The 14,729-nt window shown below is 42.3% G+C and overlaps 1 protein-coding gene and 1 long non-coding RNA gene across 3 annotated transcripts in view; both read left to right on the forward strand.

Annotated features, from left to right (window-relative positions):
• LOC115128381 (uncharacterized) overlaps positions 1-3,926 on the forward strand; it is a 19,334-nt gene extending 15,408 nt beyond the window's left edge. The window contains exons 2-3 of one of the 2 annotated variants that reach the window (XR_003863506.2): positions 2,922-3,002; positions 3,262-3,926. This is a non-coding gene — a long non-coding RNA (uncharacterized LOC115128381). Of the gene's footprint in view, positions 1-2,921 lie in introns of both variants that reach the window. The other variant, XR_003863505.2, reaches the window with a different exon arrangement.
• Positions 531-1,876, forward strand: LOC135571445 (putative nuclease HARBI1). Its single transcript, XM_065017737.1, has 3 exons — positions 531-620; positions 900-1,011; positions 1,106-1,876. Exons 1-3 carry the CDS (start codon positions 552-554, stop codon positions 1,441-1,443), a joined length of 519 nt encoding a protein of 172 aa, XP_064873809.1. The 5' UTR covers positions 531-551; the 3' UTR covers positions 1,444-1,876.
• Positions 3,927-14,729: the final 10,803 nt, after the last annotated feature.

The raw sequence follows: 14,729 nt of genomic DNA on the forward strand, positions 1-14,729 counted from the left end.
CATATGAGCTCTTATTGTGAGCACACAGGACGGTGGCATCTTTCTAAGGTTTTTTTTATTTTCCCAGCAATCAGTACAACCAAGTCATCGTTATAAGGCATCGCCCTCTTTGCCCACCCCCCAGCACCAGGTGTGGCCACTAGCCTATATGAAGGCCCAAAATTGTGTGTTCCTTTCTGCTCTGACAATGGCATGCCCATTCGTGCGAGATGTGGTGGATGAAGAAGCACTTGTGCTGAGGAGAGCCTTCAGGCGAGAAAGGGTCTTCAGGGACCGGTTGGACCCACTGGCCTTCCCTGATGACCATCTATATGAAAGATACAGGTTTTCTGCAGATGGCATCAGGTATCTATGCAGACTACTGGGTCCCAGGATTAAGCACCGCACTGCACGGAGCCATGCACTGAGTGTGGAGCAAATGGTTTGTGTGGCCTTGCGCTTTTTTGCTAGTGGAGCCTTCCTGTACTCAGTGGGGGATGCAGAACAGCTGAACAAGGCCACAATTTGCCGCACAATAAGGAGTGTGTGTCTGGCTATCAAAGCATTAGCAGATGTCTTCATCTCCTTCCCTGGCCACAGAAGACTCTGTGACATCAAAGAGGAGTTCTATAGGATTGCAGGTAAGAGGATCTACAAATTACAGGACAACTGTTAACACATAGTAGGATACTCATTACTTTGTGTGACAGGTTTCCCCAATGTCATTGGTGCAGTGGACTGCACACACATAAGGATAAAAGCCCCTCAGGTGCCCATGAGGCCGATTTTGTGAATAGGAAATCCTTTCACAGCATTAATGTTCAGGTGAACATAACTTTTGATATTGTCCATTGACGAACACTCTGCATTGCCAGTGATGTGCATTGATTGGTGTAATATTCCTCATCTTATGATTTCAGATGGTCTGCAATGCTGACTGTGTGATCAGCAATGTTGTGGCAAAATGGCCTGGCTCAGTCCATGACTCCAGAATCTTTCGGGCCTCTGAAATCTATCAGTGCCTATCACAAGGTAAGCCACACAACCCCTATTTATAACCATCATGGCTGTGTCAAGAATATCACTGTGTTTATGAGGTAGTAATGATGAGATTTTGTGTTGACAGGTGAATTCTCTGGTGTGTTGCTGGGAGACAGGGGGTATGGCTGCCAGCCTTTTCTCCTGACACCTTTCACAGACCCCCAGGAAGCACAGCAGGCCTACAACCATGCCCATGCCAGGACCAGGGCCAGAGTTGAAATGACCTTTGGCCTCCTGAAGGCACGCTTTCACTGCCTTCACAAATTAAGGGTCAGCCCTGTTAGGGCATGTGATATTACTGTGGCTTGTGCTGTCCTCCACAATGTGGCCTGCCTGAGGAAGGAGAGGGCCCCAGAGTGCCACCAGCCATGGACTGGGACAATCCGGCAATCTTCCCTGATGACGACAGTGGTCGGCTGCTGAGGGACCAATATGTGTTGAATTATTTTAGTTAGTATGTGTGCTTTCAATTTTGGTTAAATATGTCCTGCGGTGGCAGAGGAATTTGGTTTTTTTGGGTTCGTTTTTTGACGAATTTGGCCTCTTATGATGTTTGTGCGGTATACTGTGTGTAATACAAGGCTGCAGGGAGGCTACTGCATCCATTCATTTGTCTGTTCAGTTGATGTGTATGGATTTGTCCTGCATTTATTTTAGTGTGCAGACATGCAGGGTGTGTTATATACAGACCTTTGAATGTGTATGTATCATTTTGTATAATATGCTTGGATTCTGTGCTTTCCATCTTGTAGAGTCACTGTGACTTCAGTTTCGAAAGGAGCTGATGGTTTACCTGCTTTGTTTTGTCCTTATTCAATAAAGGAACATAATGTTACACATTGTGTTTTTATATTCATATGGAATGTGTATTTGTTTATATGACAGAGTACTAGGGCCACACTGAAGAAAAAGGATAAAGCCATAAATTTATGAGGCTGGTTCTTTCTGCAGAAAAGCTACATATTGTTTTTACAGTTTTGATACTTATGACAATGTGATACTTAATATTCTGGCACATCAGCATGTCTTTGTTTATGAAACCATACTGAAGTACAATTTCACGAAATGCCCCACATCTGTCATTTTAACAACTGTCCTCCTTTAAAACAACTGGTTACAATATTATGACTTGTGTTTTTTTCCCCTCTGTGGCCCTAATATTCTATCATTTTATATATAGCCTTATAGTCTATGGGAAACTGTAAATTATCTAATGATAGCAACATCATCTAAAAATCATTTTTTATCCAAAATCATTGAAATTAATGATCACAAACGTTTAAATAACAGTGGGTCTAGTTATATGTGATAACAATGTATAGTGAGCAGTGAAATAACTATTGGTTTCCATTTGTGGTGACTGCTGACTGACATTAGGGATGAGATTAAATAGATCCTGGAATTTAGCCTGGTCTGGAGCAGGCTAGCTCCACAGAATAAATCTCCATGGTAATTTATACCATAACATATCCTCCTGCCCCCTATCCATCTTTAGTGCAACCGGATTACGGATCAATTGAGCCAGGATCACCAAGATATCCTGGCTTAATCCCTTATCCTAGTTTTGTGCAACAGGCCCCTGATTGTCAACAATAGCGAAGCAGGTATTGTGACGTAGAACAATCTGAGAATAGATTTTTCGTAAGGTGAGTTGGTGACACAGTACCTCAATAGAACTATTAGGAGCTGGCAGGGTGAAAAACACCCTAAAATAAGGCCTGTTTTTTCGTGATCACTTCAAAACTCGACAGAGAGCAACTAGGAAATATGGTCATATTATGAAACTGGGCTCCACGGTGGATGCAATGAACTGTCTTTTATCAGAAAAAAGCATTGTTAAAAAATGTAATGTGTCCAGCCTTCTACTAGTGATGTCCCTAACATTTCATGTTCTGTTTTAGTGGACTCTCTGCCACAGAGGCAGCAACAGAAGTTGCAACAGAGGCTGAAATGGAAATGGCCGGAATTGCACAGTCTAACAGGTATCAATTCTCGAAGCATAGAATGTCAGTATTGATTAGAATTTATTGTCACATCTGTCAATGTTTTTATGTTCTAGAAACACTGGATACCATTACAGATTGTGCCAGAAATGTCAGTGTCACACTTGAGAGGCAATATGTTGCAATTCTCCAGCAACATACAATTGCAATGTATGTAATTAATTTCAGATGACTGAACAAAGTTGTTATTTTTTTACAGGCATAATTCCCTGTCTCATCCATTGTTTTTTATTTTCAGGGCATAGCAGGAAAGTGTTGATGGAACTGTTGTTGGTCAGCTTGTGCAGATCAATAGGTACTTCCTCAGTTGTTAGATCAATGAATATAATTCATCTCCCTGGTAAAAGTATTTAGAACCTTTCCGATGACCAAAAAGGCGTGGAGAGGAAGAACAGCATCCCCCATCGATGGTGCCCCACCAGCAGTCGCTTCAACTCATATCAGTTCTATGATATTTCTCGGTGGGCAAACACAATAATACATTTTATTCTTTGCTGTTTCTGAACTTGTTTCGGTTGGTAATGGTCTATTGTCGGATGGTAATAGAGTAATTGTATAGCAGCTCTTGTCATTTTTCAATGTTTTGCCTTTGTCTATTTGTTGTGTGTTTCTTGTTTATTGAACATGTCCATTCTGTTTTAATGTATGTCATTGTATTCCTGTCCTTTGTTTAAAATGTAAGTATCTGTGGACATTTCTGTGTAATTGTTAGATGTGAGCCTGGTATACCCCAACCTGAGTCGAATGGAATAGACAGGTTTGCTTCTTCCAAGGTATTGTGTTTTCATTGACCTGTTAGTTGTGGAGTTTGTATATCAATTTAGATAATTTTGTAAATATTGTCATTTGAACATCTATATCACCATTGTCATCTTTAAATAAAATAATTACTTCTACACCTGATCCTACCTGCCTCCTGCAACATTTAACTGTCCAAAAATGGATTTAGCAACTAAGGATTCTTGCTTTAAGGGTTAAGTGTGTAGAGAAAAAAAAATAGAGATGTAGACTTCTGATAAATTGACTTTACTGGAGAGAGGAGACACGAGGCCATGGTATGGTTGAAATGTAATAAATCATTATTCTGGGTACATGCATTTATTGGGCAATTCCTCGAGGGCCTGATTGGTGTCACAGTTTTGCTGCAGCCCCAGCTAACACACCTGACTCCAATAATCAACTAATCATGAGCTTCAGTTTAGAATGCAATTTGATTAATTAGCTGTGTTTGCTAGGGATGGAGAAAAAGTGTGACACCAATCAGGCCCTTGAGGACTGGAGTTGCCCACCCCTGATTTAGGGCTTAAATTCAACATGCAAGAAGCAAGAGCAAGTTAATCCTACATCTTAGATGCAAGGGCATAGAACAAAATGAATAGCATGGCATTTCCATCTACAGTTGGTTGTCAAAAGCTGTGGCTAAAAATAATTGTATTCTTTACAGTGTACACTATGTTTAAACAAACGGCAGAAGGGGTTAGAACTATAATTTCGGCGCCATTTCCGGTCGCCGCCGCTGGACACAATGCAACGTGAAACAGGGAGTTGTAGTTCACAGAAAGCATAGGTGTATTCGAACCATTATACTTCCTAAGCACTGAAACATTGTGACATTTTTGGTTTTGGAATCCCAATCATGGAACACCCCTTAAACATATTACATAATGGTCTCACTACAATTTAGGACTTATGGTGAACTTTATTTTTTATAAACAGGCCTGTAGGCTTTTATCTAGGGCATAACATACTCCTCAGTAAACTTGGGAAACAGCTTGATTGTACAACTCGAGACGTTTAATGATAAGAATATGCACATATTTGATTGATCAGAGGGGTTATATACACACATGTCAAGCCAACAGGCTCTGGGCGAATTTAGGTCAGAGGTGTGGTGTCGTGAAGTGTTGTCTCACTTGAAGCTAACTGCTGCGTGCCTGAGTGACCCGAGATAGAAGGGAGTTCAGTATGACCATTTGAACTCTGACTCTCCTACTGTACCCGCTGATGATGAAACAGGTTTAAGGTTATTCAATCCGCATCGCTGAAGTTTAGCTTTACAGCGTGACTGAAATTGAAAGGAAATGTTCACAAATCAAATTTTATTGGTCACATACACATGGTTAGCAGATGTTAATGAGAGTGTAGCGAAATGCTTGTGCTTCTAGTTCTGACCGTGCAGTAATATCTAACAAGTAATCTGACAATTTCACAACAACTACCTTATGCACACAAGTGTAAAGGAATGATTAAGAATATGTACATATAAATATATGGATGAGCGATGGCCGGACGGCATAGGCAAGATGCAGTAGATGGTATAGAGTACAGTATATACATATGAGATGAGTAATGTAGGGTATGTAAACATTATGTAAAGTGGCATTGTTTAAAGTGGCTAGTGATACATTTATTACATCCAATTATTAAAGTGGCTAGAGATTGAGTCTGTATGTTGGCAGCAGCCACTCAATGTTAGTGGTGGCTGTTTAACAGTCTGATGGCCTTGAGATAGAAGCTGTTTTTCCGTCTCTCAGTCCCTGCTTTGATGCACCTGTACTGACCTCGCCTTCTGGATGATAGCGGGGTGAACAGGCAGTGGCTCGGGTGGTTGTTGTCCTTGATGATATTTTTGGCCTTCCTGTGACATTGAGTGGTGTAGGTGTCCTGGAGGGCAGGTAGTTTGCCCCCGGTGATGCGTTGTGCAGACCTCACTACCCTCTGGAGAGCCTTACAGTTGTGGGCGGAGAAGTTCCCGTACCAGGCAGTGATACAGCCCGACAGGATGCTCTCGATTGTGCATCTGGAAAAGTTTGTGAGTGTTTTTGGTGACAAGCCAAATTTCTTCAGCTTCGCTGTCTGTGTGGGTGGACCATTTTAGTTTGTCCGTGATGTGTACGCCAAGGAACTTAAAACTTTCCACCTTCTCCACTACTGTCCCGTCAATGTGGATAGGGGGGTGCTCCCTCTGCTGTTTCCTGAAGTCCACGATCCTCTCCTTTGTTTTGTTGACGTTGAGTGTGAGGTTATTTTCCTGACACCACTCTCCGAGGGCCCTCACCTCCTCCCTGTAGGCCGTCTCGTCGTTGTTGGTAATCAATCCTACCGCTGTTGTGTCGTCTGCAAACTTGATGATTGAGTTGGAGGCGTGCATGGCCACGCAGTCGTGGGTGAACAGGGAGTACAGGAGAGGGCTGAGAAGACACTCGCTTTCACGGTAAACGCTGCATATGTCAGCTCAATCTGAAATGACCTATTCATTTCTATCGCCTATGTCTCAGCTGCGATTCTGTCTGCATTTTCTGATTAATCAATTCTAGTTGCTCCATCGTTCATCATAATCTTTATTTAACTAGGCAAGTCAATTAAGAACAAATTCTTATTTACAATGATGGCCTACCCCAGCCAAACCCACACGATGCTGGGCCAACTGTGTGCCGCCCTATGGGACACCCAATCACGGCTGGATGTGATACCTCTTGCAATGAGACGCCTCTTGCAATGAGATGCAGTGCCTTAGACCCCTGCGCCACCCGAGAGCCCAAAATCACCACTACGTTTTGGTTTTACGACGTTGGATTGTTTTAAATAATTTATGTAACAAATAGGCTAAAATCTGACATTGTTACGGAGTGAACTACAAATATGGTGCTATTTTGTAGTTTTCTTTCCTAACCCTAGCTCGGTTGATCTTCTTTATCAATATTTTCACCAATATCATTACAATTGACGTGTAACATGAAATGTACCTTCATTAATACCTAAATAAAATTGTACCGCATCAGCACATGCAATTTCAAGGTTTTAAGTGGTGCACTTAAAAAAACAAATGGGTCATTAAAATGATATGTCAATCTATTCATGATTTACAAATCATTAAAGTGTGGTTAAAATGTACCTTTGGGGAGCGCCACTGAGCCCCCGCCCCATGTGCCCCCGAGTTATGGGGTTGGAAAATTATCCCAGAATCATCCCAAAGATGTATTTGTGCCAAACCCCAAGTCTGAGCTACAAAATACAAGAAAGTCTGGTTTTGCATACATCACCAGATCTGGCTTGATAAACACATAGGGTATTACTGCGCCAAAAGCTGAATAATAGGTCAAACAAGTATTTAAATGTAAATATAAAACCAAAATTATATCGACAAACTAACAAAAATACATGATTTCTGTATTATATTATATGTGTAGCCATTGAACGCCCTATAGCCTATACAGGCACATTACCATAGGCCCTATATGTCTATTTTAGATATTGCGTGACATTGATCCACTGAATTGCCATGATATGTGTTCTAACTTTTGATGACGTTTGCCAACGACAAGTAGGGCTCAAGCAGAAGGTCACGTTTTTCACCCGCATAAATGACCTATATGCTGCAGCGCCATATGATGCAAGCAGCCTAGCACCATACATGTTAGAACATACACTTATTTGCATGGTTTTAATGTAGGCTATGTTGACATATAGATGTAGGTCAATGTCCAGTAATATCCTATGGATTTAGAGCCTAAGCAGATAGATGCACCTGTCGCATCCTTGTCACGCCCTGGCCATAGAGAGGCTTTTATTCTCTATTTTGGGTTGGCCAGGGTGTGACTAGGGTGGCCATTCTAGTTTCTTTATTTCTATGTTTTCTGTTTCTATGTTTTGGCCGGGTATGGTTCTCAATCAGGGACAGCTGTCTATCGTTGTCTCTGATTGGGAATCATACTTAGGCAGCCTTTTTTCCCTTTTGTTATTGTGGGTAGTTGTCTTTGTTAGTGGCACTATAGACCTAGTAAGCTTCACGGTCGTTTCTTTGGTTCTTGTTTTGTTGGTGACATTTACAATAATAAAGGAAAATGTACGCTCACCACACTGCACCTTGGTCCTTTCCAGGAAGACGGTCGTGACAACACTTGTGTTTTGTATGTAACACTTTCCATACCCAACAGGAGAAAACCAGGAAAAACATTCAGTAAGATAAAGGGTTTTCTGTACAAAAATGAAAGTGGCTCATTCTTTCAAAACTCTAAAAACAAAGACAAAAACACATGCAAAATGTAAGAAAGACACTAGGCTGCGTCCAACCGCCTATTGTAGTCTTGTCACAGCACCTCATCTACATCACAAGCGATGTTCTTCCTGGCTAAACAGCGGGGAAACAATCTTCTGGAGTGACGGATCCAGCGGGCGAAAGCCCCCACATCAACTTCACTTCATGCGTCCTCCATTGCCTGAAGAAGAAGCATGTGTGTGAGGGGATGGCGGTCATACACCTTCCATCGCCATGCCGAAAAAAAACTATTCAATTGGGTTTAGGAATGGGGAATATGGTGGGAGGTATAGAACAACACATTGTGGGTGGTTGATGACCCAGTTGCGGACCAGAGCAGCCCGGTGGAAACTCACATTGTCCCAGATGACAACATACCTGGTTCGCTCTGGTCCACCCCTCTGCTCGGCTGGAATGAGGATGCCATGTAGTGTGTCCAGGAATGTGATGAGAAGGGCGGTGTTGTAGGGACCAAGGTTGGCGTGGTGATGGAGGACACCTTGCTGGCTAACGGCTGCACATGGTGATATTCCCTCCACGCCGTCCAGGGACATTCACAATGGCCAATAATGTTCCATCCCCGTCCCTTTCTTTTGGCTAGGTAGAAGCCAGACTCATCAATGAAAATATTAAACGTGCTGAATTGCAGTGGCATCCAGCTCCAAGACTCTCTGAAACAGACAAGACAATGTGTGACATAGACCTAGAGCAGTCAATATGGTGAGGCACAATACACTGGATCACAGTGCTGTAATGTGTCTATACAGTGCTGATATGATAGTAAATTCACAGTATAGTACTGACTTGCACATATTCATAGCGCTGTTCTTTAACCCTCTCTGAGTTTCGCTCAAATGGCAACTTATAGACCTGTTTTAACTGGTTTCGGTTGCGCTGTAATACACAGTCCAAGCCCACCTGGTGAATGTTATTGAACATGGTGTTGTCTGCAATTATGTGGTTCTGGATTTCTCATAGTCTAATGGTATTGTTTGCCACTACCATGTTCACAATAGCGGTCTCCTGTTCTGGTGTGAACAGCCGGTGTCTTCCACCATGGCCTGGCCGTCTCTGTTCTGGTGTGAACAGCCGGTGTCTTCCACCATGGCCTGGCCGTCTCTGTTCTGGTGTGAACAGCCGGTGTCTTCCACCATGGCCTGGCCGTCTCTCAGTTCTGCAGAAAATCCACAAATATGATATGATTGGTTACAGTAAGCTAAGATAATCTATTTTCTTTCAATATGAAATTACATTACTGTAACATTGGCCAACAATCACTGAGTAACATAGGCCTACTGATATGTTGGACTGCAGTATACTACAGTATACATACAGAAAGAGCATAGTGTAGATTGTAGGTAACCTACCGGTTGTCATTTCTGAATGTATGGATGAACTCTCTGCCCAGCCTCCCTCATACTCAATCCATGGTTAGGCACATGGTCAACCAATATGGCCCTGATCTCACCTGAGACAACTGTCCTTCCTCATCCTCGTCCTCCTCATCCTCTTACTCTCACTCTCACTCCTTCACCTGTAGCTCTTGCTTCACCATTGACTTCCATTTTCCTCCAAAACAGGAGAGCTCATCTGTGGCCTTTTATAGTATAAAACAACCCTCCAGGCAAGCTTCAATGCCATACAACTCTCCTTCCGTGGCCTCCAATTGCTCTTAAATACAAGTAAAACTAAATGCATGCTCTTCAACCGATCGCTACCTGCACCTACCCGCATGTCCAACATCACTACTCTGGATGGCTCTGACTTAGAATACGTGGACAACTACAAATACTTAGGTGTCTGGTTAGACTGTAAACTCTCCTTCCAGACCCATATCAAACATCTCCAATCCAAAGTTAAATCTAGAATTGGCTTCCTATTTCGCAACAAAGCATCCTTCACTCATGCTGCCAAACATACCCTTGTAAAACTGATCATCCTACCAATCCTCGACTGGCGATGTCATTTACAAAATAGCCTCCAATACCCTACTCAACAAATTGGATGCAGTCTATCACAGTGCAATCCATTTTGTCACCAAAGCCCCATATACTACCCACCATTGCGACCTGTACGCTCTCATTGGCTGGCCCTCGCTTCATAGTCGTCGCCAAACCCACTGGCTCCATGTCATCTACAAGACCCTGCTAGGTAGTAAAGTCCCCCCTTATCTCAGCTCGCTGGTCACCATAGCATCTCCCACCTGTAGCACACGCTCCAGCAGGTATATCTCTCTAGTCACCCCCAAAACCAATTCTTTCTTTGGCCGCCTCTCCTTCCAGTTCTCTGCTGCCAATGACTGGAACGAACTACAAAAATCTCTGAAACTGGAAACACTTATCTCCCTCACTAGCTTTAAGCACCAACTGTCAGAGTATCTTACAGATTACTGCACCTGTACATAGCCCACCTATAATTTAGCCCAAACAACTACCTCTTTCCCTACTGTATTTAATTTATTTATTTTGCTCCTTTGCACCCCATTATTTGTATTTCTACTTTGCACATTCTTCTACTGCAAAACTACCATTCCAGTGTTTTACTTGCTATATTGTATTTACTTTGCCACCATGGCCTTTTTTGCCTTTACCTCCCTTCTCACCTCATTTGCTCACATTGTATATAAACTTGTTTATACTGTATTATTGACTGTATGTTTGTTTTACTCCATGTGTAACTCTGTGTCGTTGTATCTGTCGAACTGCTTTGCTTTATCTTGGCCAGGTTGCAATTGTAAATGAGAACTTGGTTAAATAAAGGTGAAATAAATAAAATAGTGTTAAAGCTCTGATTTCTAAGTGAACAATTCAGCAACTAGTGCTACACCTGTGAGGAGTGGGTGTTGCCAATTGGTGTATAGAGCTCGGCATTGTGTTTGGTGTTGCTTTCCAAAGGGACTAAAGAGATTTTAATTTTGAATGTTGTGCCTAATGTAGACAACTGTGTGTCGTGTTTTGCAAAAAGTGTGATATAGAATTGAAAACTGAGTGTAAAGCAGGAATTGTGCTTGCAATTTTACAGACTTGGTTTAGGGATTTGGTACATGAGTTTCAGGTTTCGGTGATTGCATTTCAAGTTCCAATTTTAGTGTGTAAACAATTGGGAAAAACTGTAAGAGTTCCATACTGTATGATGTTACATGGTCAATCGTTTTAGAGATTTTGGCAGTACGTCCAACCGGCCCCACGTGTAACCACGCCAGCCAAGGACCTCCACATCCGGCTTCTTCACCTGCGGGCTCATCAATGACCTGCCACCTGGACAGCTGATGAAACTCAGGGTTGATATAATTGAAGAATTTCTGCACAAACTGTCAAAAGCCATCTAATCTGTGTGCTCATCGTTCTCCCCAGGGTCTTGAACTGACTGCAGTTCAGTGTTGTAACCGACTTCAGTGGGAAAATGCTCACCTTTGATGGCCACTGGCATGCTGGAGAAGTGTGCTCTTCACAGATGAATCCCAGTTTCAACTGTACTGGGCAGATGGCAGAGAGGGTATGAGGTTGTGTAGGTGAGCAGTTTGCTGTGGTCAACGTTGTGAATAGAGTGCCCAATGGTGGAGGTTTTATTTTATTTATTTAACCTTTATTTAACTAGGCAAGTCAGTTAAGAACAAATTCTTATTGACAATAACGGCCTACCAAAAGGCAAAAGGCCTCCTGCGGGGACGGGGGCTGGGATAATTTTTTAAAATATAGGACAAAACACACATCATGACAAGAGAGACACCACAACACTACATAAAGAGAGACCTGAGACAACAACATAGCATGGTAGCAACACATGACAACACAACATGGTAGCAACACAACATGGCAGTAGAACAACATGGTACAAACCTTATTGGGCACAGACAACAGCTTATAAGGCAAGAAGGTTGTTACGAGAATTATGTTCTCAATGTTTATAAACCAATTCAATTAAACGACTCAGTCTGCTAAATCAGGATTTGTAAGATACTGATTGAAATGAGCAGACGGAGGCCCAGCTAAAATAGTCAATCATGTTTATTCACGATGAGCTCGCTGCTCTGTTGTACAAAACAATTCATTTTATAATGGCTTCTCATGCACACACATTCACAAAAACATACGCACACACATTCACACTAACATTAGCACACAATGTCCTGCTACCCAGCCGACAAAGATTAGGTGACCCCGTGAGACTTACTCCCCATCCTCCCTCAAGACAGGGAGACGCTGGGAGGTTCTCTCAGAGGCCCCAGCCAAGGTCGGCACTGAATCTTGCTCAGACAGTCTGTTATTCAGATACTATTATAGACATATTGTACAGCCTATGGATATACATAATTCTAATCAATTTCATACTCAGACATATTGTATGGCTTCAGGGTGGAATATTCTAGTCATTCATATAAACTCCATCAACAAAGGTATAGACAACAATACAGCACCCGAAGCAGCCACAAGTGTCAGTAAGAGTGTCCATGATTGAGTCTTTGAATGAAGAGATGGAGATAAAACTGTCCAGTTTGAGTGTTTTTTGCAGCTCGTTCCAGTCGCTAGCTGCAGCGAACTGAAAAGAGCAGCGAGCCAGGGATGTGTGTGCTTTGGGATGTGTGTGTTACAGTATATGTGGAGAATGAAGGCTGCAGTAGGTATCTCAGATAGGAGGGAGTGAGGCCTAAGAGGGTTTATTAAATAAGCATCAACCAGTGAGTCTTGTGACCTGTATACAGAGATGACCAGTTTACAGAGGAGTATTGAGTGAAGTGATGTGTCCTATAAGGAGCATTGGTGGCAAATCTGATGGCCGAATGGTAAAGAACATCTGACATGGTGGTGGGGTTATGTATGGGCAGGCATACGCTACGGACAACGAACATAATTGCATTTTATCGATGGCAATTTGAATGCACAGAGATACCGTGACGAGATCCTGAGGTCCATTGTCGTGCCATTCATCTGCTGCCATCACCTCATGTTTCAGCATGATAATGCACGGCCCCATGTTGCAAGGATTTGTACACGATTCCTGGAAGCTGAAAATGTCCCAGTTCTTCCATGGCCTGCAGACTCACCAGACATGTCACCCATTGAGCCTGTTTGGGATGCTCTGGATCGACGTGTACCACAGCATGTTCCAGTTCCTGCCAATATCCAGCAACTTCGCACAGCCATTGGAAAGTGGGGCAACATTCCACAGGCCACAATCAACAGCCTGATCAACTCTATGTGAAAGAGATGTCGTGCTGCATGATGCAAATGGTTGTCACACCAGATACTGGCTGGTTTTCTGATGCATGCCCCTACCTTTTTTTAAGGTATCTGTGACCAACAGATGCATATCTATATTCCCAGTCATGTGAAATCCACAGATTAGGGCCTAATGAATTTATTTCAATTGACTGATTTCCTTATATGAACTGTAACTCAGTAAAATCTTTGAAATTGTTGCATGATGAATTCATAGTTTTGCTCAGTGTAGTTAGCCGTAGTCATTTGCTTATTGGTGTTGTATTGATATTATATTACTACACTGTAGGAGCTAGAAACACAAGCATTTCGCTGTACCTGCGGTAACATCCATTAATCTGTGTACCCAACCAATAAACTTTGACATGATTTGTTACATACAGTACATCTCTGATCTTGTCATTATCAGATTTTTAAAAAGACTTACTGTGAAGTAAAATTCTAATAGTCATCATCACAGTAGTACATTTGAGTATACAGTTGATGTCGGAACTTTTCATACACCATAGCCAAATATATTCAAAATTCTTGACATTTAAAATTCCCTGTCTTAGGATCACCACTTTATTTTAAGAATGTGAAATGTCAGAATAATAGTAGAGAGAATGATTTATTTCAGCTTTCATTTCTTTCATCACATTCCCATTGGTTCAGAAGTTTACATACACTCAATTAGTATTTGGTAGCATTGCCTTTAAATTGTTTAACTTTGGTCAAGCGTTTCGGATAGCCTTCCACAAGCTTTCCTCAATAAGTTGGGGGAATTTTGGCCCATTCTTCCTGTCCTGACAGAGCTGGTGTAACTGAGTCAGGTTTGTAGGCCTCCTTGCTCCCACACGCTTTTTCAGTTTTGCCCACAAATCTTCTATAGGATTGAGGTCAGGGCTTTGTGATGGCTACTCCAATACCTTGACTTTGTTGTCCTTAAGCCATTTTGCCACAACTTTGAAAGTATGCCTGGGGTCATTGTCCATTTGGAAGACCCATTTGCAACCAAGGTTCAACTTCTTGACTGATGTCTTGAGATGTTGCTTCAATATACCCACATAATTTTCCAACCTCATGATGTCATCTATTTCTTGAAGTGCACCAGTCCCTCCTGCAGCAAAGCACCCCCAACAGGATGCTGCCACTCCCGTGCTTCACGGTTGGGATGAGGTTCTTCCCCCTTTTTCATCCGAACATAACAGTGGTCATTATGGCCAAACAGTTCTATTTTTGTTTCATCCGACCAGAGGACATTTCTCCAGAAAGTATGATCTTTGTCCCCATGTGCAGTTGCACACCGTAGTCTGGCTTTTTATGGCGGTTTTGGAGCAGTGGCTTCTTCCTTGCTGAGTGGCCTTTCAGGTTTTGTCAATATAGGACTCGTTTTACTGTGGATGTACAGTGGGGCAAAAAACTATTTAGTCAGCCACCAATTGTGCAAGTTAACTCACTTAAAAAGAT

This window comes from Oncorhynchus nerka, linkage group LG4, assembly GCF_034236695.1.
Source record: "Oncorhynchus nerka isolate Pitt River linkage group LG4, Oner_Uvic_2.0, whole genome shotgun sequence".
NCBI classification, from domain to species: Eukaryota; Metazoa; Chordata; class Actinopteri; order Salmoniformes; family Salmonidae; genus Oncorhynchus; species Oncorhynchus nerka.